Source organism: Cavia porcellus, unplaced genomic scaffold (genome assembly GCF_034190915.1).
Source record: "Cavia porcellus strain 051 isolate PalLab524CR breed Dunkin Hartley unplaced genomic scaffold, mCavPor4.1 scaffold_1, whole genome shotgun sequence".
Lineage (NCBI taxonomy): Eukaryota > Metazoa > Chordata > Mammalia > Rodentia > Caviidae > Cavia > Cavia porcellus.
The window spans coordinates 116,429,391-116,455,338 of NW_026947484.1; the positions used below are offsets into that span (position 1 = coordinate 116,429,391).

At 42.0% G+C, this 25,948-nt stretch overlaps 1 protein-coding gene across 7 annotated transcripts in view; it reads left to right on the forward strand.

Moving 5' to 3' along the window:
- Positions 1–2,113: 2,113 nt before the first annotated feature.
- Slc44a3 (solute carrier family 44 member 3) overlaps positions 2,114–25,948 on the forward strand; it is a 69,766-nt gene continuing 45,931 nt past the window's right edge. For 2 of the 7 annotated variants that reach the window (XM_063254595.1, XM_013142879.3), the window contains exons 1-9: positions 2,114–2,323; positions 2,720–2,827; positions 5,917–6,059; positions 7,706–7,842; positions 8,824–8,917; positions 17,333–17,493; positions 19,202–19,291; positions 20,515–20,639; positions 23,842–24,028. In XM_063254595.1, coding sequence (XP_063110665.1) covers positions 2,297–2,323; positions 2,720–2,827; positions 5,917–6,059; positions 7,706–7,842; positions 8,824–8,917; positions 17,333–17,493; positions 19,202–19,291; positions 20,515–20,639; positions 23,842–24,028 — 1,072 coding nt within the window. In that variant the 5' untranslated portion in view covers positions 2,114–2,296. The other 5 variants (XM_013142878.3, XM_003479163.5, XM_023561310.2 and 2 more) reach the window with 5 other exon arrangements.

A 25,948-nucleotide genomic window follows, 5' to 3' on the forward strand; every position in this document is an offset into this window, starting at 1 on the left:
GTGCAACACTTTGCCCAGTGAAAAATGCCCTTTCAATATAAGATGTATTTCTTCCTTTTAACTGTGGGACTTGACTTTCATTACGTCTTCAGATATCTCCTTTTCTTCACTTTCCTATCACTCCTTCTCTTGGTTCTACTTTTTATGTGTTAGAAAATTAAAAACTGAACTGCCTTCTTGTTACAATTTGTATCAAAAATGTCTCCTCAAATGCTCATTGTGTTGAAGGTTTAATCCCCAATGCAGCAACACTGTGAGGTGAGGCTTTGGGGAGGTGACCTGGTGGTGAGGGCTCTGACTTCACCCCTGGGAAAACCCACTGGTGAGATCATAATTTGATGGCCTTATTGAGAGGTGACAGAAGCAGGAGATGGAGGCTACTTGAGGGTCATGGAATATGAACTTGGGGACTATGTGTGGTCCCTGGCACATTCTCTCTGGTTCTCTCTCTCTCTCTCTCTCTCTCTCTCTCTCTCTCTCTCTCTTTCTCCCTCTCTCTGCTTCTGTCACATTGTTTCTGCTTTTGCAGGGCCTAAAACCAATGGAGCAAGTTGACCATGGACCGAAATCACTGAATCTATAAGCCAAAATCTTTCCACTTAATTTGTCTATCTCAAGATTATTTTGTCACAGCAACGGGACACTGACAATACACTTACCTTATTCTGACTTTTCCCACTGCCTCTGGAGAGGTGTTGCAACTGCTCTTCTAATCACTAATTCACCTTCAACTGCATCAACTCTATTTAGACCATATTATCAATAACTAGTATTGATACATACTCATTCTAATTTTTCTTACTTGCTCTCTATTTGTCTTAATTTCATGATATTTTTCCTGCATCACATTGCTAATATCATACCTCATCTCCTTAAATATATTTATCACATGTATTTAAAACTATAAGCCAGATGCACATGGCACTAATACTAGCTACTTGGGAGGCTGAGGTAAGAGGCCACAACTTTGAGGCCAACCTGAGAAACGTCCTTTTTTAAAGGATGGGGATATAGCTCAATGCAAAGTCTCTGGGGTCCATTCTCCAATCAGTCAGTTAATCAATCAATCAATCAATCAAGTCGCTCCATCTGTCTACTCTAATAATTCAGAGTCACACAGAATGTTATTCAATGGTGATTTTTTTTATATTTGCATTTGTGTCATATCCTGTGTCTTATGAATTCATGTCCTCCTGGAGTTTGCCCTACTCTGTCCCATAAACTTGCATCCAGGAGGGCCTGTTGTGTTTGGAGAGGAAAATCTGTGGTGGTCCCAGAGAACTCAGCACAGAGAACTATCCCTCACCTGACAAGTCTCCCAAGGCTTTACCAGACTCTTGCTGGAGTCCCTGAAATGAAGCAAAAACTTGGAGGCCCTTCGGCTGAAGCAGACTCCAGAGAGGTTATTCGCAGTTGTTTTTGTGAATTCCTCACCCCAGTAGCACGTCGGTGTGGGTCTGGTACTACTGAGAGCCTCTCACTCCCATAGGATCGCCAACCATTTCCTCAGTGAAGTCAGAGAAGGTACCAAGGCAACATGAAAGAGAGGTAAGGGATGCACCTAAAGGCTTTCATCCCACCACCTCTCCCCAAGGGAGCAGATCAAGGCTGTCCTCCGCCTCCCCAGGGTTATTTCTGCTTTTACTCTGTAGGACAGCCTGAAGGAGACAGCTAGTACCCTTGGGCTACAGTATCCGGAGGAGAAAGAAGCTGGATGGGAGACCCTGAAAGGTCTGCTGAAGAGCTAGCATGTGTCTTCCAGGGCTGGGTTCAACTGTGGTCTCTCTAAGTTACTAAGCTGAGTCTCCTTGACAAGCTGAAACACTGCTGCTTTGCGCCTCAGTTCCCCTCACCTGTAGACTAGGGATAACGACAGTTTCTGTGTTGGTGAGGAGAGAAGAATCTCGCAGCTCAGAATCCGGCACACGGTAAGTGCTGCTCATCTGTCAGCTGGGTGTAGCACACCAGGGCAAGTTTCCCACCCCTCAGGATGTGGAGACTTGACTTCCTGCTGGCCCGCCCGCAGGTCACTAGTCCGCAGTGCCTCGGCGCGCACCCCGGGGGCGCTGCAGCGCGCGGGGCTGAGGGCGGCGGGCGGGGTGTGGAATCCGGCCAGACGCGAGCTAACCCCAAAAGAGGTGGGCGGGAGCCGACGCAGAGAGAGCGCGGCTGCGAGGACGCCGGCCGGTGTCCGCGGGGCGGCGCTGCGCCCTGCGCGGGTGCCCGCTCTCCCGCCCGCGCTGCGTTGGGCTCGGTGCGCAGGGCGGCGAGGGGCGCAGGTCCCGGGCCCGCGGCGATGCAGTGCCTGGGCGGCGAGTACGTGGTGAGTGGCCGCAGCCTCGGCCGGGGAGAGCCCGCGGAGGTCGCGCCGGCTGCTGCGGGACGCTTTCGCCCCTCCCCGCGCGCCGCCCCGCCTCGGGGACACCTGGCCGGGAGCACTCAGGGCCGCACTCGGGCGCGGGGGCGGCGAGGGGGCGACGCTGGCCGCGGGTAAGAGGGGGCTGCAGCAGCTGCTCTCCCGGTAAGGAGTTGGCGCCCGAGACTTGACACACAGCTCAGAACAAGTGTTTCTAAAACTCTGTGAAAAAGCTGCGGGCGATGTTTAAATAAATCTAAATAAATACAAGATCGGTTACTTTGAGCAGTCTTGGAGTAGGTTTGGGGTTGGTTGGGACTTGCTGGTTGGTTTCCTTTTCTCAGCTTTCTCTCTCTCTGGAAGGTTTCCGAAGAGACAACTCCCAGGCAAAGAGAGTGGAGACCCCAGCTTTATAGGAAATGCACAGATACGGCATGGTTATTCCTGTTCTTTCTCTTTTGGACTGGTTTGGTAAGTGTGGATGGTTGGCAGGAAAGAGGCCAGTGTGTGTTGTGTGTCCCAAATAAATGTGCCTCAGATGTTAATTGCTTAAAGTTGTGCTGCAGTAGAGACTTCTGTCATAATCCCAGACTGAACGTTAATCCTTGGGGATTCTTGTTGAGCAGTTCCTAACCTCCTAGACCCTCTGGAGAGGCAGGCCCCCATCCGGTGGTTAATTTAATATTGATGTATTGCAAACATCTACTAATGAAAAAGAAGGGAAAGAAATGAGAATCATAGTTTGCAGTAGGACTGTATTTGCAAGGCAGACGTTCTTTTACCACTTGACACACCCTTAAATCAAATATTCCTCAAGATTTTGTTGCCCGTAATAAAGGAAAATCTAGGGAAAGCCTAGAAATGAATTACTAGTACGTTAGCAGAGCTTTACACACATTCTTGTATTGTGTGCAGCAGTTTGATAGGAACTGTCTAGTTAAGTGGGCAATGACAGTTCCCACTCTACCTCCTGCTGTGTGTGATTCCTGGTCATCTCATTAGGCTGTGCCATGGTGGTCCTAGGGGAATCTCAGGGAAGCTGAGTCTTGACGCTTTCATACTTACTTTAGAGTTGTAGAAGCAGCAGACAAAGCCTCACTCAACTTTTTCAAAGGCCGTGTTCATGAAATCATCCATGCCAGATGGAGGCGTGCTGTTTGGTGCCTGGTAAATGATTAATTTCTAAAGCCTGATAATAACTACCAGACAGTAATTACCTTCACTGAACAGAATTCAATTTGAACAGACTAAATACTGTGTTTGTTCTCTTTCCAACTAAGAAAGGCATTTGTTCTTATGTTGACTTTCCAGACTGGTTTCACATAGACAGACTTGGTTATAGGCCCAGTGGAAACCTGGACTTGAAGGGCGCATTCGTTTTTTTGTCACTGTTGCTTATATTGTGGCTCTTGAAACTCTCCTCAAGGAGCTGCAGTGCACCTATGCGCCTTCTGCTTACCTTCCCCACAGACTTACCTTCCCCACAGACGACCCTTTCTTTAGCTGACTTGGCTGCTGTGTAACTGTAGGAAGCAGGCGCCCTGCCTTGTGCCTGGCAACTTTGACCTTGCACTGTTGATGTTATTTAATGATTTTCTCCCAGCCGCTCCATGGTCCAGCCCAGTGCATCACTTCCAGACTCGGCCAGCAGCTGTCTGAAGAATTATGAACCAGCTGAGATATTGCACAGGATTGAAAACTGCTTTAACATTACATTTTATTTGCAAAATAAACCTGAAGGTTTCAGTATGCTCAAGTTCTCTTGACTATGTCCAGTTTTAATGAGAGCTCTTTATTAGCTGTCTGGCTTTTTATATCATCTGCAACATTTTTAGCCACAGATATGTATTTAAAACAGAGCAAGGAGTGTTTTATCCCCCCCCCCACCCCGCCTGACTTTTCCCTTTCTGGATTCTGTAATGGATGTCCTGACTGATCCTGTGCTGGACAGGATTATTATTTGATGGTGTTTTCCTGAGTTCTGCCTATATTTCTTCAGTGGCCTCATTCCCTTTCCTATTCATGGTTCAACACTCAATGTCCCTGATCTCCCCAGACACAGTTGACCTCCTCGGTGGCCATGCTTCCTGTGTTACCTCATTTGTAATTGCACTTTCGTGTTTGAAATTAGAAAAAGGATGGTTTGAAGTGCTAGTAGTGTTATGAAGAGGACTTAGGGAAACTCAAATCCTACTTGCTCCTTCCTTTAAAAACTATTGTCTTCCCCCACAAACTCTCCAAGAGAGAGAGCACATCCTAAATCCTGGTAAATGGACAGTGTCATTTCATTAACAGACCAGGGGTGCTGAGCAAAAGCTAAGACCCTTTCCCTCCCCCTAAGTCAAAACACAATCAGGACTCTGCACTCCAAGTTGGCAGAACAAGAGGTAGGCATGTAAAGGGTGGGTGAGCTTGCTGTGTCAGCCACATGGGCACAAAGTTGTGCCACACTCACAACTTTTAAGTGAAGGATGAGTTATCTTGTCTGCCAGCTCAGGTGACCCGTTCTTTCTAAAATCTGGTCATTTGGATCAGAGGTCCTGAGCAGGAGCCTGGGCAGGGAGCCTTCTTCCCTACAAGGCGTGCAGTTGGTAAGCACTGTTCTCTTCCACACTGAATGTTGTTCATCTTTGTGTCCCCCAGTAGTAGACTTTGACCCACACTGGGCACTTGAAGAATGTTTGTTAGCTTTATTTCCAAGTTAGTAGTGAATGCACAATATCTGCAATGTATTTGTCTTTGGGACAGTATACCTTTGGGAAATATATCCACACTGTAAGTTACTGAATGATATATTGTAGCCTCTGTCCCAGAAGACTTCTTAAGTATGGTGCACAGTAGTCAGTGATACTTTATGTATTGTAGATCAGGAAACTTGCAGCCAGACACATAGTCTTAACAGAGGATTGTCAAATGTATTAATGCAACAGTTGTTTAATTGAAATATCAAATATTCACAATGGGTAAAAAGGATTAATGGTCGCAAAATATTCTTGCTGACAAAATTCCTGAAATTGTTTTTTCTTAGGTTCTTTATTTTTGTGACTTTGAACTAGTTGTGCCAAAATACTATTTTTGTATTTGTGACTTGTGTGGCCTCCACAGAGTTCACTAAAAGTAAAGACAAAAAGAATATTTTCAAAAGCAGAAAGGAACACAAAAAACTTCAGGAAAAAATAATTAGCATAGCCTTGATGCACTTAAATAAACCACAAACCTCAAGAAAAAAAAAAAGTGAGTTGTCCCCGTAAAGTTTAGCCCAAAATAAAAAGTTACAGACTCTTGAAGAAGAAAAATAAGTTGATAGAGAAGTAAGAAAATGGAGGAAATGGAGTGGAATCTGAGTGTTTGTGGATGCTCTTCCAACCTAAGCTGCTAGAACCAGCCTGCACCCAGAATCCTGATCAATCCTGGACAGTTTGTGTCCCGCCAAGGTGAGGGGAAGTACCATGGCGCTGGAGACACTTGTGTTTCACTTGGTTCTGTTTTACGTCAGTGTCCTCAGATGGGGGGGACGGTCTTTTCTGCCCTGTGGTCTCACACACCCTAGGTTTTGCTAGGTGTTCATCATGGGCTACTCGGTGGTGGCAGGAGCTACAGGACGACTCCTCTTTGGCTACGACAGCTATGGCAATGTATGTGGCAAGAAGAACTCCCCGGTGGAAGGGGCCCCCCTGTCGGGACAGGACATGACCCTCAAAAGGTAAGTGTCTGTCTGTCTTCCAGGAAACATGTTTTATTATTCAGCTGGAAAGAAGGCTAAACATGAGACTTCTATAGGTAAATGGATGCAAATCAAGACCACACTCATAAGTGAAATAAATCCGACCCACGTGTGTAAACATCGTTCTTACTGTCTCAACGTGAGAAACTGAACAAGTAAATAAGATCCAAAGTGTACAATAGATACTGTGAATTGGGAAGAAATTGTTCAAAAGAAAAGACAAACTGTGATGGAGGGAAGGGGAAAAGAAGAAAGAGAAAAAGGAAAAATAAATTTATACACCAGATAGTTAAGGTAGTTTTTCAGCTAGGTTCTCTTAGTTCATTGGAAAGAAAAGTTTGTGCTATTGTTTGAGCAAGATATCATGCCTGCATTTTGTAACTACTCTGAAGACAATGATAAACAATGTATTCATTGTTGTAACTCTCCTACTAAACTGTTTTGAAATTCTCCTTTATTTTTGTTCTTTTTTTCTATTAAAAAAAAAAAAAAAAGAACAGAAAAATTGTTTAACGTAAGTCCCCCAGCTATAGAGGGGCTGTATTTCAGAACTTGGTAGAACTTAGTCGTTTGGACCCTTGAAACTGTTTTCCTAAACAAAACTCTAAGCCTGTCTCATAAAAAGAGAGGCCAGATGTGTGGTAATCAGGCCGCCAGTGTAGAACCAACCAATCTTAAGTGCAGATTCAATCTCTGCTACTTTTCATTTCTGTGTCCTTGCACCAAATCCTTAGCCTCTCCAAATCCAGTTTTCACCTTTTTAAACTGGTAAATATACTTATCTTACAAAGTTTGTTAAAGGATCTACAGAGATTCTGTGTGAGCTCAAGCATAATAAATGTTAATCATTAGCATTATTATCCATAATGTGTCAGAATCCCAAAAAACACAAGTGCTATATTATTCCACTTACGTGAAATGTCTAAAGCAGTCAAGATCAAAAATAAAGTAAAATGGTGGCTGTCAAGGAGAAGGGAAAACGAGTTGTTTAATGGGAACAGAAGTTTAGTTTTGCAGGCTGAAAGGAGTTCTCTGCTAGATGGTGGTGACAGCTGCACAGCAGTGTGAACAAACTTAATGCCACTGAACTGCACGTAAGGTGATTAAGATGGCAAATTTTGTGGATATTTTAACACATTTTTAAAAATTTAAAACAAAACCCGTTCCCCTCTCCGTGTGCCCTGCCTTCCCTTCTCCTGTTCCCGGCTGGGAAGAAGGCAGCTCTGGGTGCCCTGTCAAGGCTTGTCCCATAGCGGGCACCTACAGTGCTTTTCTGACATCCCATGATCTCAACCGCTGGGCAAGCGCTGGGCACCGAGAGCTGCCCCACCAGCACGGAAGCACAGAACACATTAATGGCAACGACCAGTTTTGTTCACGTGAGCTGACTTACCCAACTTCTGAATGATTGCAGGGAAGGTTGCCTCAGAGTCCTGGCTCTGAAACTGCCCTTAATCCCCAGCCTTGGACCTTTCTTTTCCTCTTACTTCTTCTTTGTATTCAGCTATTCTCAGAAGTATATTTGAACAGTTTGGGGTACAACTATGCTTTGCAGGGATTCCTTAGAGTCCTTTTTGCCCCAGCAGTGTCCTAAGATTAGCTTCTTTTCTCATCTGTCTCCTTAGACACATGTTCTTTATGAATTCCTGCAACCCAGAAATCAAAGATACGAGGCTCGGTTCCACTGCCCTCTGTGTGTCCAGCTGTCCTGAAGAGCAGCTCAGCACTCTGGAAGAGATCCAGCTCTTTGCAGACACCAATGGTAGGCACCAAGGGACTGACTTTCCCTCACCCCATTATAGAGTAAGTCTGTAGGCACCTTCATGGTTATCTTAGCCTGAGCCTGCTTTTTCTGGAAGGCTGTGAATTATATGCTGCTTTGTAGGTGCTTCCTTTTTTTTTTTTTTTCTGTTTTTTCACACAAGGTTTCACTATGCAGTTCAGACTGGCCTTGTAACCCGGGCTGGCCTCAAACATACAGTGATCCTCCTGCCTCAGCCTTCTAGGTGCTAGGATTACAGGTTTGCACCACAATACCTAGCCACAAGTGCTTTCTCTTGTGTAGAAGACCAAAAACATTTTCTTATGAATTTGCTCAGTTTCGTGTATTTTTTGGAAACTCAGGCTGCTCTGTGTGTGCTCCCTGCCTGCTACAGTGAAATGAGCATTCACAGAGAGCGCGGAGGAGACAGCAGACCTTCAGAGCCCAAAGGTGGAGACTGAACTGTGTTTGTTCTCTGCTGAAATTGTTAGGAGCCAGTGAACACTTTCATTGGGCAACAGGATAGTTGTAAATTGTACCAAAAACATTTGTGTAACTAAAGTAACTTGCTCTGAGCCCACTGTTTAGATCTATGTCATGAGGATTAAACAAAGGAGAGTAAAAGGAATTTGAACCAACCCACTACAAATTTTATGTGCCTGACAAATGGAAGACCAGATTCCTAAAAATTGTTTGCAAAGCTAAGTTTAAGAAATCAAGTTTTGATAATAGATTATCTTCAAGTGACCTTCAAATCATTTTAGTACTAGTCATATAACCAACCTTAGATTTAAATTTGGAGTTTGGAGAGAACTTAATCCCAGTTTATATGCCTGTGTTAACAACTTGTTCTCTGAAGTGGAGTGAGGTCTTCTATCCCCTTCCTGGCTTGGTAAAATCGCTGTGCTTTTCTTGTGATCTCCCCTGGGAAGCTGTGTGCAGTACAGGAAAATAGTACAGTCTGCATGTCTTCTCTTCCAGGGTCTTTCCTGTGTGTGTATAGTTTGAATTCCTTCAACTACACACAGAGTCCAAATGCAGACTCATTGTGTCCCAGGCTACCAGTTCCTCCCAGGTAAAAGCTTCCATTCTTCTTCTTTGTCCATGAATGAAAGTATTGAATACTTGTGAAAAATCTGTTACCCTAGGCATAGTGGAAAGCAAGAGGAGACACTAGTAGAGTACCTGCCTACAGGGAGCTTAAGTCTACCCGAGGCCAGGAACAAATAAGAAAGAACTATTTGCAAAATCCTTAATGAACAGTGAAGTAGTAACTAGGCTAACTAAGGAGAAAACTCAGCAAGCAATAAAGATATATGTAATAATAATGCTAGAGCTAACAAAAAATATTAAGCTTTACCAAGTGAGTGATTTTATAAAATGGTTATAAAATGGTTGGTGTATATTTCTTCTGCAGCTACTTATTTCAAAGTAGAAATCATCTACATTTTCTTTTTCATTGCAACCACACATTATTAGGTTTTATGGTTTTAGATTCTTGCATAAGAACCAGACATGAGAACCCAGGTGTGGTGGCATACGTCTTTAATCCCAGCTGCTTGAGATTGCAAACATCAGGGGGAAGCATGAAGGGACCACAGTGAGGATCACAAATCTGAGACTAGCATGAGCAACTTACCTGCACTCAAAACAGAAAAATAAATAGTCTGCAACTCAGTGGTAGAGTGCCCCAGGTTCAATCTCTAGTAACTACACTGCCAGAAAAAGGGCTGTGAGGGAAGGCCAAAGGGTCCTAGCTTTCTTCTCTGAACACAGAAAGTCCTTATCAAGAACACACTGGCTGAACTCCTGACAGAGTCTTACTCTTGCCTGCCAATTAGCACAGTGTAAGCACCTTATAAATTTTTGTCAAGCTAATGATGAAGCAGTGATAGCCAGGGTGAATGGTTTGTGTGTGTGTATCATTGAGAAGGCTAAGAGGAAAAAACACAGTTCACTGCCATCACCTCAAAGTGGAGGATTTGGGTTGATTTTGCACTGCCATTATTTTGAAAAATGTGAGTATATATGCCATGAGTAAGAATTCCACAATATCCATGAGAAATAATAATTTAAGTAGAACAACGCATTTTGTGCCCAACATCTAGGACTATGTTTATCAAGCAAATCAATTTGGTTAAGACCGAAATAAATTTATTATATCATAACTTCAGTACGTACAAACCTTCATACTTACTTAATATAAAGCAGAAAGAGAAATGGCACAAACAAGACTCCTCTTACTCTGTATGACTCACAATAATAGCTCCTAATGTATTGCTCTTTAAAATATATACATATAATTTATTTTATAATCTTCTGATTGCAAGTTCAGCTAGAAAAACGCTTATCTTCCAGATACTCTAGAAAGACTCAAGTAGGTAGTCACTACATAGGAGACAGAATATACTTAGCCATCTTGGTGACATTTTTTTTAAATTAATACTTATGGGTTATCAAAGGAAATTATTTGCAAATGAAAGTACTTGTTCTATTTTTTTTAAGTCTGGCTATTGTCAGATATCATAGTCATTTCTAAATTAAGCATAATTTAACCCAGGGGAAGAAAAATCTAGAATGTTTGAGCAGGTCGAAGGAAAATTATTTAATACTTGGTGAGAAGGATTCTTTAGGAACATTAATGTGTAACTGTAGCTGCAGTTGAAATTGAAAAAGAAGGCTGCCTTTTAAGTGAAATTGACAAACTCTCCTGTTGCTGTAAATAGGATGACAATTATACTTCCATGGGAACTTTATGTCTTACATAAGGTTGATGATGATCAGAGCAATCATGTTGAGTGGCTGATATGTACTAGATACTTTTCTAAGCTCTTGAAAACCCCTTGTTTTAATTTATGTGAACCTCACAAACCTGCTGTAGGTGTTGCTTTCATCATGGTTTTATAGCTGAGAAGACTGGTACAGGGAAAGTTTAAGTACTACAGTCAGCAAGTAGAAAAGCTGGCATTCAAACCCAATCAGTCACGGCTAGATAGGACTGCTGGCAAGTGGCTTGGTCCAGATCATGCCTGGGAAAGGAATATGTCCGGACCAAGTGTCCTCCAGTCACTGTCTCTGTCACCTCTCAAGCCAGTCCTTTCACCTTTACTTCCAATACTAATATATATGTGTGTGTGTGTGTATATATATATATATATATTTTTTTTTTTGAGACAAAGTTTCACTGTGAAGTTCAGGCTGGCCTTGGACTCACAAAGTAGCCCATGTTGGCCTTGAACTCATGACTATCCTCTTGCTTCAGCCTCCTAAGTGCTGGGATTACAGGCATGCACCACTGCTCTGGGCTGTAATAAGAACACAAAACTATTGGTTGACCTTTCTTGGATGAAGTGAGCAAGACAGAAATAGGCTCGAGGGATCCGTTTCCTTTTTCTACACAAGCAACTGTTTGTTTAAGACAGAAATTATCATACTTATCACAGAAGAGCAGTGCCAAGATTTAAAAACTAGAAAACATGAGAAGTATGGCTGTCAAGCCAAAGAACATTCTCTAAATACCACTTTTTGACCACAATGAATGTTTCTTCTTCCTCTGTTAATCGTAGTAGGTATAGCACACCCTTTTAGAGCAATAGCTGGATATCAAGAGGGTTTTATACTAGGTATGAGCTTTTAAGAGTAGTGAAAAAGCACTGCAGAAGATAACAAGCAAGCATATCTTTTTCCTTTTGGTATTCAGCTTAGTACTGTATTTTGAGCTAAAAGGCTTAAAGGTCCCATCAACCCCCAACAGAATCTGCTTTGGAACCTCCCACATAGGTGCCCGTACTTGGAACCGGAATGTTTGCTCAGAGAAATTCCACATACCTAAATATACAGGTAGCTCTCCAGATTACTTCTTACACAGTTAGAGTGGCTTTGCTAATGGTAAGAAGAAAAGCAGAAATGGGAAAGAAACCTCAGGCTGCACTAAAGTTTATCCATGCCGAGCTAATGACATCCTCAGTGGGTAGCCTGCCAACCCAACAGGGGTGGCCCAAGCTTTACTTATTTTTCTTGGTTGCCTGTGGGGTTAAGACGAGTTCTTTACCAGCACATGGTTATTTAACGTGTAAAAGGCACCATGGTTAACAAAACTCTGTTGACAAAGTTAAGGCCTTATGAATAATTATGTTTTGAAGCAAAATGAAAAAGTGGTATTAAATCTGTAGCTGATTTTAATTTTAAGAAACACTAAATGAAAGTTCAGAAAACATTTGAGAAGAGGTCTAGAGGTAGTATAGAGTGCTTGCCTAGATGTGTGAGACCCTAAGTATGCACCTCAGCACCACAAAAGAAAAAAAAAGATAGAAGTCAGATTTACAGGGGTTAAGAATCTTTTTAGCAGTAGAGAAGAAAAAGAAATTAAAGGTTTGAAACTTGGAAAGCAGCAGGTAAAATTACTTTTCTGCAAATGGAATGATTATAGACCTGGAAAGTATGAGAATTAACCAAAAAGCACCTGTGAACAGTAAGAGAACTCTTAGGTGGCAGGCAGAAGATTAAAGTATGAAATCCATACACTCCTGTACTTTTAAAAATCTTCCTTGTACCTCAGCAAGAAAAAAACACATATAAAACCGACAAAAGTGCCTCGAAACCAATTTAACAAGAAGTACGTAAAAACTGTAGAAAGAAACCCTGAGTTTGTTCTTGAGGTACAAAGAAATTCGAACAAATGGAAAGGCTTACTGTGTTCTTGACAATGTACTTTAACAGTACAAAGATGTTATTTCTCCCATATATATATATGTATAGAGAGAGAAAAAGAGAGAAACTTAGTACTTTATAAAACTGGCATCATTAGGTCAATGACAAAAGAGGGACTGATGAGCAAACAGTATTGTACAATCAGGAAAGCTGGATTTACACCTCATGCCTTATATGGATAAAGTCCAAATGAATTAAAAATTTTCAGGTATAAAATGAAACCAGAGACAGACGTGGTGGTATATGCCTGTAACCCCAGGACTCAGGAGGTGGAGGCAGGTCGATCATCTCAATTTCGAGGCCAACCTGGATATACTGTGTGTTCAAGGCCTGCCTGAACTACAGTGATTCCCTTTATTTAAAAAAAAAAAAAAAGAGAGAGAGAGAGAGAGAAAGAAAAGAAAAATGAAACCAGAAAGTACTGAAACAATCCAGGAGAGAATTCTTTTATAACCTGAGAGTAGAAACGTTTCTAACCATGTGATACCATAAAGCAAAAAAATTTTGGTAAATTTGACTACATTGTAAAACATTTTTCTATAAGAAAAACATTAAGGCACAGTTAATAGGCAAATATTTGCAATTTACATAAGAGATTCATTTCTCTAATTTTTGAAAGATCTTACAAACCAACTTTTGAAAGAGCATTGTCTCAGTATAAAATCGTGTGTGAGTAGGTGCTTCAAAGGAAAAGCACAATATTTCTTAAGCGTAGAAGAGGCTGACTGGCTACCGTGTTCTCTCACTGTAGCCTGCTCTCATCCTGTAAAGTGCACTTATTTTTCTGCTTTTACTTAACCAAAAGTCACTCTGTAGAGCCTGTTTCTTTGCCTACTTTAAATAAATAAAAAGGATTTAAAAAAGGAACAAGAAGGAGGAGGTGAAGAGGAAGAGGTTGCACCTTCCTCTGATTGGATACATCGCATCTGAATCCCTAGTGATTTCATACAGCTGACCATGAGTCTCCAGGGTTTAATGACATTGCTGTACTTGTCCAGGCTGTGCAGAAGTTGCCACTTTCAGGTAGTCCTGTGTCAGTGTCCTAAGGAGGGCAGTTTATCTGTATCCACCAGTTACAAATGTATGGAGCTTTTAATCAAGCAGACCTGCTTATAGCAATGCAGTCTACATCTATTGTTGCACCAGTGTGAAACGGCTTTCTTGCAGGGTTATTCACTATTTGTAATAGCAAAAACTTTAATCTAAAGGCGTCTCAAAAGAGAGCTGCTTATCAGCTCTCAGAGTTCTGGGATTGCTTAAATTATGGTACATAATGTAACATTACTCAGCTTTTTTTTAAAAATAAGAGACTAGAAAACTAGGAATAGCTGAGAAATTTCTCAGTCAGATAAAGCATATCTATGAGAAATCTACAGTTCCTATTATTCGCAGTGAAACACTGAATGCTTTTTACTTAAAATTAGGAACAGGCAAGGATCTCTGTGGTTACCACTTCCATTCAACTTTGAAACAGAGGTCCTGGGAACTGCTGCAAAGGACCAGAAAGGGAAGGAAGAAGTAAAATCATTTTTGTTTACAGAAGAATGACTGACTATGTAGAAATGTCTTGTAGAAAGAAATCTACAATATAACTGCTAAGCAAATTGAGCAAAGAAGCAAGACTCAAGTCAAATTGTATTTCTCTATACTAACAGTAAATAACTATGAAATAATTTTTTAAGCCTGTCTTCTACAGAATTATACAATACTGGGAAATACAGTTATAGACAACATCAAAAACCTCAACTGAAAGCTTTAAGACAGTACTGAGGAAAATTCAGAATATTTAAGTGGAGAATTACACTTAATGTTTTAATATTGTTAGAATGTCACTTCTCCCCTAATTGTTCTGTGCATTCAGCAGATCTCTCCAACATAATTTTGTAGAAAGTAATGTTTATTTCTCCAAAATATAGAAAAGCCAGAATCACAAGGAAAGTCTTGAAGAACAACAAAGTTACAGGACAGATTTGAGGTTGTGTAGTTAGAATGATGAAGACAGGCATGGACACAAGGACAGACAAATACATAAGTGTCACTAAATAGAGTGTGCTGAAATGGAGCTACAGAACATGATCGATTTTTAATGAAATGCCATCCAGGCAGTTTCTTGAGAAAGAGAACTCTTCAAAATGGTGCTGAAACAAGTGGAAAGCCAGAGGAGACAAATTCAGACTTTTTATTTCATGCCACATACAAAAATTAATTTATGATCTTAGACCCCCCCAAAAAAAATAAAAGAGTGAAAACTACAAAAGCTTTTAGGAGAAAACATAAAAGAATATTGTTATTGCCTCAAAAGAGGTAAAGATTTCTTTGAGAGGACATAAAAGCACTATGAATAAAAGAATAAATGATATATTTAATCAAAATTAAAAATTTCCACTCATCGAAGACACGATTGATAAAATGGGGGGCCACAAACTTGGATAAAATATTCACAATGCATGTATATGTCAAATGACAGCAGGATATATAAAGAATTTTTAAGTCAGGATCTGCAATATTTTTCTGTAAAAGGTCAGATGATAAATATTGACACCTTGTTGCAACTACTCAAGTATTGCCGTGTAGAGGAAAAGGACTCATAGAAAACACTTAACAAAAGTGCTTTATGTATGAAAACAAGCAGGGAGCTGAAAGTTGGCTGACTCCTTCCTTAAATCAGTAACAGGGCAAACATCCCAATAAAATCAGATGAAAGACTTGAACAGTTACCACAATGAGGTAACACAGCTGCTAGAAGGGTTAACAATAAGAATTAACCACACCAAGAACTGGTGGAGAGGTAACAGTAGGTATGTATTTCAAGTAGGGGTGTGAATAGGGGGACCAGTTTGGAATCAGCAGTTTCTTTTTTCCCCCTCCTCTCTCTCTCTCTCTCTCTCTCTCTCTCTCTCTCTCTCTCTCTCTCTCTCTCTCTCTGTCTCTTCCCCTCTTTCTCCTCCTGGGAATTAAATCCAAGGAGCATTAAGTTATATCCCCAGCACTTTCTTAAGCTTTATTTTGAGACAAAATCTCAATAAATTGCCCAGGCTGGTTTTGGACTTGTAGTCTCCTGAATAGTTTGGATTACAGGTATATGTCAAGATGCTCAGTGCAGTCATTTCTCATAAAATTAAGCACATACTATCTGACTCAATAATTCCACATTTAGGCATTTACTCAAGAGAAATGAAAAAGTGTATCCATAACTTATATGAATGTTTATAGAAGCTTTATTTCTTACAGTACCAAATTGTAAACAACTCAAATAGTCACCAGAAAAACAAATTGAAGTCTACTCCTACAGTAAAATCATAATGGGCAGTTCAAAGGAATGATACGCTGATGCATGCATAGACTGAGTGAAATAATCTTGAACACGAACAGAGTACATATTCTGTCATACCATTCACATAGGATTGTACCAACATCCTACATAGTTACAAAAATCAGACCAGTAGTTCCTATTAAGAGATAGAGATTGATTGGCAGGGGGCATGAGGAAAGTATCTGCAGTGATAAAAATGTTCGTATTGAAAGGGGTGGTGGTTACTTGGATGTGGGAGGTTTTTTAAAGTTTCTAATTGTATGTTGAAGATCTATGCCTTTGGGCTAGGGCTTAATTTCGTTATAAAGCACCTACTTACTTAGCATGCTCAAAGCCATGAGATCAGTCTCCAGGGCTCGGAGGAAAAAAAAACTCTAAAACTTTCATTGTACTATGTAAATTTTACCTCACTAAAAATAAGAGCAATCCTTTATATTCTGATATGAACAGAGCTATAAAATTGTGTGTGTGTGTGTGTGTGTGTGGCACTGTATTGGCAGTATAAAGTATTACAGAACAGTGTGCAGTGTGCTGCCTTGTATAAAACAAATCATAAGTGATTTATGCATGTGTGTGTCTATATATATACATATATATATATATATATACACTTGCATGACCATTACATCAAACAAACAGAACCTGTAGGATATAGTCATAAAGAAGTTATTTCCCCCCCCCCTCTGATTCTTCAAACGTGTTCAATGGAGCTAGTTGGTTTTTTCTGCTCTTGAATAAAACCAAGTAATTTCCAAAGCTTCTCTGCTTGCTTTTAGTTTCTAAGTATTCAGTTGCTTTTAGTTGTAAAGGACACTTACAACTGGGCAATTAAAATGTGAAAACGTTGCAACTTGATGGGAAATTCAGCGTCTCGCCTTCCCAACCTGGAGCAGAAGCTAGCAGCAAGGCTGAGGCGCTGGCCGGCAGCTGTCGTCAGCGGTTTCTCCCTCTTCTAGTGCTTGTTTTATTCTTCCTCTCCCAGCTTGCACAAATGCATTTCTGACTCCTAGGCCAGAAGAATAAAAGTGAAGAGAAGGAAAGAAGGGACTAAGAATGTCTTCCTGTGACTGACACCGACACCAGGGTCCCCTGAGTGCAGAGATGCTACAGGAAGCCCTGTCTCTCATGGGCACTTTTTAGGTTCTTCAGGGCTCTCAGCAGTGATGTCCTTCACATGCAGTAATCTGTCCCCTTATTCAAGGTTTTACTTTTCCATGTTTCAGTTACTCAAGTACAACCACAATCTCAAAATAGTACATGGAAAATTCCAGAAGCAAAAATTCCTAAATTGCATCCCATTCTGAATAGCATGAAAAACTATTTTATTATTGTTTCTCATTGTGCCTAATTTATAAATTAAATTTTATCAAAGTAATATATGTACAGAAAAAATATGTAGAGTTCAGTACTATAACATTTTAAAAGACAAATATATAAACATTTTGCCATCAATTCTTTATTTTTTAGCAAGTCTTTCCCCTTGTTTAACCGGTGCATACCTCAAACACCTGAGTGCTATTCCCTGTTTGCATCTGTTTTGATAAATGATGTTGACACGCTCCATCAAATTCTAAGTGGAATTATGTCAGGAAGAGACACCATCCTTGGCCTGTGTATCCTTGCATTAGGTAATTTTCAGTTTATTTTAGTAACTACTTGTATATCATAGTTTCTGGCCCTTTGGTATGTATCACTGTGAAAATTGGCTCTTGATTTAAAATATAAAACTTCATATTTATTTCCTTTCCAGATATTTTCAGTGTTTTAGGTACAAATGGAGGAAGGGAAAGTAAGAATGGGAAAAGACCAATGGGCTCTCTGCCAGAAAGCTTCGCTGGGTGTGGTTGCTTTGATAGACTGATCATGTTTGTGTGTGGTCCTCAGCTCTGCACAAGAAACACATAGGTGGTGCAGATTGCCAATTAATGGATTGGCCAGGAAGAGTACAGCCATTGGGGAGACTAGAAACCATGTGTTTGGACCCATGGGCCTTCTACTTGGATCACTCAATCCAAATTAGAGAAGGGGAAGGAGGAGTGTGTATCCATGTTAAACAGACTAAGACTGCAATGCTAACGTTTCCAACTCCTCCAGAAAAACACTTGCTTTGGGTTCTAGGCAGAGGAGAGCATCAAGCATAGCTGTGCCTCCTGCAGGCATTTGTGAAAGCAGCTACCCATTCTTGCCCTTTGATTTCCGTTTCTGTGTTTTGGTTTACTGAGCCAAAACACCCAGTAACATATTTCTGCCAGGTTACAAATTAAATTTCTTAGTGTCATTACTAAAAGGTTACTTAAGTCCTGAATACTTGAGAAAAAAACTAGTCACTATCATGTAGCTTCCAGACTTTTTATTTTGACTGAATGTGATTTCGAATGACCTGAATAAAATAGTTTTGACTCCCAGATTCTACCATAGTAACAGATACCAAAAAATCCGTTTAGTCCTACTGTCAGATATGATGACCTCAAGTCCCCAGGAGGGACCGTAAGTTAGATTCATAATGATATTAACAGTTGCCATTTACTGAGCCATGTGCCAGGCATTGTGTTTCTTCTTAACTCATTAAAATCTCACACACTGCTGCCCCACTCTAAGAAGACACAACTGAGGCTGAGAAGCGGAAGTGAAGTAGCCATAGTTGCATAGCTAGTGGGAAACACAGTAGAGCTGACTTAAACCTAGACAGGTATGATTCCAAGCCGTGCTATTAACCACTACACTGAAATATCTGTATGCAATCCTGACATTTTTAGAGAAAAATAAAATACTATTTATGTATTACTGAAATATTTAGAAAAATATATGTCTGAAAGCCCATATATTAGGAAATGAAAATGCATATACAGCTTGCTTTATGTACTTTGCAAATACAGCTTACTTTATAATTAGAAACTTAAAAGTTTCGTGTTAAATTCATTATTCTTTTAGAGTTAATAAAAATACCTAAGAACATCTACAGTTAGAACTTACATAAGCCCAGTGTGAAAAGACTTAGTATGGTAAAATTTTTTAGTAATTCATTTGAACTTTTAAGGAGAAAAACTTAAATATTTGGTAGTCAAATACCATCTTTTTAATTTATTTTTTAATTCAAGAAAACTTTTCAGGGTGTGGTTTACTGTAGGTGACCAAGTTTATGCTGTAGGGGACACCATGGGGGCAGGGTCTTGTTATTTCTAGTGGGTATTTGGTCTACAGACCAAGATATTTGAAGGTTGAACAGAACCGCAACCCTCACTTTTCTGGGGTGAGGGCATTGGTCACCTCAGTTTACCATCGTCGCCCTCGCCCTTTGCTGCTCTCTGTGCTCATGAGTTTTACTTCATTTTTCAGCGTTGTCTTTGGCCATGATGCTCATGTTCCGATTCATCACCACTCTTCTGGTTCACCTTATCATTTCATTGGTTATTTTGGGATTATTGTGTAAGTATTTCTTTTGAATTGATTTCTTCTTTATTTAATGAAGAGACTTTTCATTAAGTGTAGAGCTCAGGAGTTGGCATTTTGAACTACATGGAATCTTAGAGAGTATCTAGCCCCATTATTTTATATGAGAAAATTCCAGCCCTGGCAGGACAATGGGAATTGCTTATGTCCACAGATAATGGCGAAGATCACACCAAATCTGATGTTGCATCTACTATGCTACACAACCTGCCACCTGAGTAATCCTGGACCGTGCATTAAGAGAGAATTCTGGTGCCCGATGATAGCATTTTGAAGGATTTCTTCTGAACCTGCACTCACTAGTGAGTGTGTGGATGCCGCAGGTGTCATGCAAAGCCTCTGGCCAGTCTGAAGCATAACCTGGAACAGTCACAGCATCCCGGAAGCCCTGCTGTTTCCCTGTCCATTGCTGGATTGTGGGTCTCCCCAAGGCTTATTGGAAAGAGGATTTCAGGGGCAGGAGCATGCCTGAAGCTTGAAGATATTTACCAGTCAACGCAGGATATTTTAATTTTTAATGATTCATATGGCTGCAGCATTTCATTCTTCTGAAGACTCAGCTCTGCTTTCAGCAATGTAGAGCCCTAGAGCACTGTGTTGAGGAATAGGTCCTGGAACTTGTAAAGGATGCTTTCCCCATGTACAATTAGTAGATGACTGGGACTCCTTAGAGACACTATGGAAATAGTATATGGTAGCTTTTTCTACTTGAATACAAAGTGTTTGCCATGTGAGAGTATCCTCAGAATAAGCATCTAGTTTACATGATTCCCACAAGCCATGCGGGACAATAAGCAATTCCCATTGTCCTGCCTGGGCTTTCTGGGTGATCAGTTGCCTGCAGAGTTTGTTAGAACATTTCAGACCTTGTACTCCAATGTCATTTCTCCTGTCATCCTGTTGGGTGCAGTTTCCTTCCTGTTTCCACCCACATCTGACCTGTGGGGTAGACACCTGTGCTGTGAGGTCACCTTCCTGGGTCACTCAAAGACCAGCAGCCATCCTGGGACTGCCAGGTCCTTTGCAGGGTCCTCTTCCAGAGGAAGCTGTTGGCTCTAAAGTCCCTGAGAATTTGGGACCTACAGCCCATGCAGGGCAGCTGAATCTGCAGCAGGGGCTGGAGTTGTGTGAGGTTCTGCATGCCAGAGGGGGATGGCTATCGCGGAATGTATAAGCCCTGCTGGTATTTTGTCTTCTAGTTGTCTGCGGTGTCTTATGGTGGCTGTATTATGACTATACCATTAACCTCAGCATAGAATTGGACACAGAAAAGGAAAATATGAAGTGTGTACTGGGGTTTGCTATCGTATCTTCGATCATCACGGTATGAAACACCTTCCCAGCAGTGAGTTGACTAGCCAGCCAGGGTCTGAAATTCTAATCATTGAGTTCTAGTGAAAAAACAACTAGCATCTGTGTTTTGTTTCATTTTGTTTGTTTCACCTCAGAATATGCCTGCATGATTCAGTGCCTTCCTTGGATTTGAGATAACCTGTAAAAGAATACATCAAAACTTTCCAAAAATAGAGAAAAAGTTTTAATTCTTTCCAAATCATTTCCGTCATCTCCCAGAGACTGATTTGTTATCCTCGCTGTTGTAAAGTGAATGCAGTGAGGTGGGAGGGCACTGGTTTATGACTGGTCCCATTTCCTGTGTGCCAGGAGTGACACCCCTTCCAGCCAATGAATGCTGTGCTCTCCTCAGGGTGCGACAGCCGCCCCTGCCTTAGGGAACACAGAGCCCTTTGTTTCCAACCTGCCGGCCGCTGGGTTGTTTTGGTTTCCAGGGAACCTGCTGCCTCCTCAGTGAACTCTGTAATTGGAAACAGGGAATTTAGAACATTGAGGCTGCAGGTTGCTGGTGGTTGAGGAAGAGTGGTTTATTAACTAAAACTCATTCAGGTCACTCTCTAGGTGGCAGTAAAGAATGCTAGAATCCATTAGACCCTGGGTAGGGTTTGGAGTTGATTTCACATAACTCATGGTCCAATGTTCTACAGAGCAGCCAGGGGTTGCCACAAGCCCACTGCACCCTTCAACAAACACGTATTCTCTTTCCAGCTCAATTCTCTCTTCTAAGGAAACCCTTCAGTCCTTATGCTTTTCTGCTTTCAACACTAAAGTTTCACGTTTGGATTTTTCACATAAAATACGTCAGAGAGTAGGTGGCAATAAGGGCAGGAACCAGGCTCACAGCTGAGCAGGAATTGTTCAGGAAGATGGAAAACAAAGGGCTTCCCTTCGTCTCAGGCCTGGAGCACTGGGGCACAGAGGCAGAGGGCTGAGACACAGAGGGCTCCCCCCTAGTCCTCCATAGACTCCTTTTATCTCCACACAGTGAACTATTCATGGCCATCAGATCATAAGGTTGAGGTAGATTCCCTCCTCTAGGTATGGGCTGAGGGAAGGGGGAGGCTGTGAGAAGACAGAGGGGCTGTTCTGACCTGTGTCCACAAGGACGTCTCTGTGGCTGATAGCAGAGCCAGAATCAAACTACAGCCCACAGGCCACTCATTTGGCACAATTTCCTCACAAGTGTCCATGGCTCAATGAGCCAGATTTGACTCTTAAGCTCATAAAAGCCCAGATCCTTCAGGATTGGTGGTTATGTGCACCTTCTAGTATGCAGTGGTCAGGGCACTAAGCAGTGGAGCTAGCAAGACACAAAACACAGCTCACACACACTGGTGATGCGGTGAAAGGCCGGCAGTATTGCGACGTCATGGTGCGGCACAGAGGGGAAGAGCTCGGCCTTTGCCTCCTCAGGGAAGTTGGGCAGGCTGTGGAGCAGGACGGTGGCCATGCTCCGGGAAGCCACTGACTACTGTGTTTGCGCTCCGCTGGCCAGTCCTGTCTCTGCCCACAGACTCTGGACAAGGATCAGAGAGAAAACCAACTCTTCTCCCCTTAGCCCAGCACCACTCTCAGGCCAACACTGGTCTCCAAAAGCAAAGAACAGTGACCAGCAGTCCCTCTCCCCTTCTCTTCCCACTGTCTCCCCCTGGCTGCTTAGAGGAGATAGAGAAAGAGGAAACTGAGATTAGCAGAAGAACAGGAGAGGCTCGCCCCTTCACCTTATCCCTTCTTGCCCGCCTCAGAGCCTTCTTATGGTACTGCCCATGATACCCAGATGCTTCATCTCATCAAGTGGTCTGGGTCCCAGAGCAACCATTGTCCAGGTCCTCTCAAGTGTGGGTGTGTTCCTTCTCCTGAGTTCCCAGCAGCAGCTGCCTTACAAATAAACTTCAGCACATCCCTCTGGGGTGACAGGGGCCAGTTTCAGTGTAAGGACTTACAGCAGCGAAGAAAATGGGGTGAGAGAGGCATTGAATGCTCATCTCAAGCAGCAGTCTAGAAGGATTGGTGGAAATGCAGCTCCCTGAAGCTCAGAGCCCAGGAAAGCGAGGACAAGTCTCGGCCCCTGTGTGGCAAGTCAGTTTTGCCACCTGGCCAGCCCACCCACACCCCTAGCACGAGACCCCAGTAGGTGATACTGTCTCTGTGCAGATTGAGGGAAGTAACAGATTGGGTAAGTCCATCACTTCTAATGAATGTTTTCCTAGTGTACTATGTTATATGCATGTATGGTAAAATACATACATATTTAAAGATACACATATTGTGCATTTCTTTTAAGATCTAGAAGAAGCTAAATGTATTTGCCTAATGTTTAGCAAGACTCTGTCTCAAAATAAAGAATGGCTGAGGATGTAGTTCAGTGTGAAGATCCTGAGTTCAATCCCCAGTATCTCACACACACACACACACACACACACACACACACACACACACACACGGGAAGATCAGAGAGAGAGAGAGAGAGCATAGAAACCAAGGGAGGAAAACGAGAAGTGAATGATGTGTTTAATAGATTCAAAGGCCATGGTCAAGCAAGATTTGCAGTGCTGTATGGAATTTCACAATCAGGAGCTTACAGGAAGTGATCTCAGAGAGAGCAGTCTTATGAGAGTGTTGAGGTCTGGAGGTTTGCAGGTAGGTAAGAGTAAGTTGAGTATGAAATGTGGGTGGTGAGTGTGACAGGCTGAGGAACTAGAGCATGAAACCAATGAAAGTGGCTGGAAGGATGTGGAGATGAGGGATGGAAAATTCCTTAATATGAGACTGGTAAACTTTGATATGCAGAGGGGAAATCAGTAGAAAAGAAGGCATAGAAGGCTGAGACATCACTGTGCTCTTCCTTCGTAGTTATATTCCCTTGCCCCTTTGCAACCCTTCTCTGAATATCTTGGTTTCTTGGGGTGAGTTGGGAGGCAGATACAGAAGACAGCTCCCTGACTTTGAGGACAGGTGGCTACGCTTATCCTCATTTTACCTTGTGGTTTGACCAGCTGAGAGACAGAGAGAGAGACCTCCTTTAGTTTCACCATTACAGCTCAGGATCTGCAATAATGAGCAGCACATAGCAGGTGCTCAGTCAGTGTATGGGAATCTAACAGTGTAGCTATTACAAAAGTAGTGAGTAGCTATCTATTTGAAATAATTTACTCTTATCCCTTTTTCACCAGGCAAGTCTGATCGTCTTGATTTTTATCCTCAGAAAGAGAATAAAATTGACTGTTGAGCTCTTCCAAGTCACAAATAAAGCATTCAGCAGCTCTCCTTTCCTGCTGTTCCAACCACTGTGGACGTTCGCCATCCTCATTTTCTTCTGGGTGCTCTGGGTGGCTGTACTGCTGAGCCTGGGAACTGCTGGTAAGAGACAGTGAGTATGGGCTCCACTCCCCTGGAGTTACACACAGACGTCACCATTTTGGAACCATTGACCTACTTCTGGGATGCCAAACCTCTCCTGCATCAGGGATACCAGATGACAGCATGGATAGCACTAAGGGGAAAGGCATGTGATTCTTTTCCCTCTTGTGTATGAGCCCTGGGCAAGCCAGGTGTGTGCTTCATAAGGTAGTAAGACAGAAAGCTTTCGGAAAAAATGATAATATGAACCAGGGTAGATAGAATATTATCAGATATTTCCAGGTTTAAGTTTTATCCACGGTACTTTGCTAACCCCTATTAAATCAATAGGTGATAAAGATCCTAGGAAAGACTTAAAAGTTAGGACCAGCTCAAATTTAAGTGCATAAAGAAGTTCACAACACTTTGGGTTTGATAAGACAGTTCTATATTCTATATCCTCCTGTCATATCCAAATGCAAGGGCTGTTCCTCAGAACTTTAGTACAGGTTTGTGGACTATATCAGGTTTGTAGGATTATGTGTGTGTTTGCATGTGTGCATGCATGTTTGTGTGTGTGTGTGTGTGTGTGTGTGTGTAAATGTCCCATAATAGGGCAACTATATTCTAGAGTAGTGTAGTTCAAAGCGCCGTTTGAAGGCAGATAAGGAGCTTATGTCCAGAATGTGTATCTCTCACTGCTTCTCTCACCACGAAATACAAACAGCTGAAAGAGTGATGTTCTCTTTAGTGCAGTTGGTCGGCACTGTGGCACGAGCTCCACATCCCATTGCAGACTAGTAAGGAATAATGTGAGGACAGGTTGCTATTCTGTGGGCCACCACCTTTGAGTGACACCGTGCTAGGTCTTTAACTCCTCTGTTTGATTTGTGACAGCCCAGATTCATACCCAGATGTGATCACAAGACAGTAAGTTGCTTTCTGAGACTGTCGCAAGGCAGTTGAGATCCACAGCAGATGTCACATTAACAAGAAGAATGCAGATCCTCAATGTTTTATCAAGCTCTGTTTGTCCCTTGTGACTCCAGTCAATTGAACCAATGTGTGTGCTCTTGCATAAGAGTATGTGTGAATATGCTCTTGTGTGTAAGAGCAACTGCCATACAGGGGACTCATAGTGAACTTGCTTCCTTCCTCCCCTGTGGAGTTGATTAATCCATCACAATCAAGATGGTCAGTAGCCCCTGAAACTCACAGTCTTTAGAAGCCTGTACTTCTATTTCAAAGATGCCATAAAGGCAACCTCTTCACATAGTCTCTGGCAGCTTTCTGAAAGCCTCCAGTAAACTTTGGGTTATTATCCAGAGAGAAACCATGGTCAGACAGATAGACTAAGATTAATAAATCTGAGATTTGCCCAGAAGATAAAGAAAGCTCAAAGCAACAGATGCTTAAACAAGATGTGAGGTAATATCTGTCACAGATAGATGAAATCTGTGAGTGGACCCATGCCAACATGGTCCTCTGGAAGTCAAGGACCCAGGTACTTTCTGTTCTACAACCTCTAACACTTGCTTCCATTGAAATAGCCATTTGGGCTCCATTATTTCACCATTTAGAAGATAGCAAGGAGGAAGATGAGCGTGGCCACTCCCAGAAGTTACGGGCAGTACTTAACCGTCTATATCCCTGGCCAAATCCTAGGTACCTAGTAATCCCCATCTGCAAGGAGGGCCAGAAAATGTAGTTTCATTTTGTTCATCCGTGCCCATTTGAAAATTTAGAAATTCTATTACTAACTGGAAGGGCAAGCAGAAACACTGAAATGACACCCAAAATTTGGAGTCAGATTTATTTTATGTCAACAGGAACTGCTTAGAACCATTCCCAAAATATCAGGCCCTGATTGCTGTTTGTGCAGAGCTTATGTGTGATACTCAAGCAGGAAGTATAGAGACAGAATGGCTTGTCAGTTGGGGA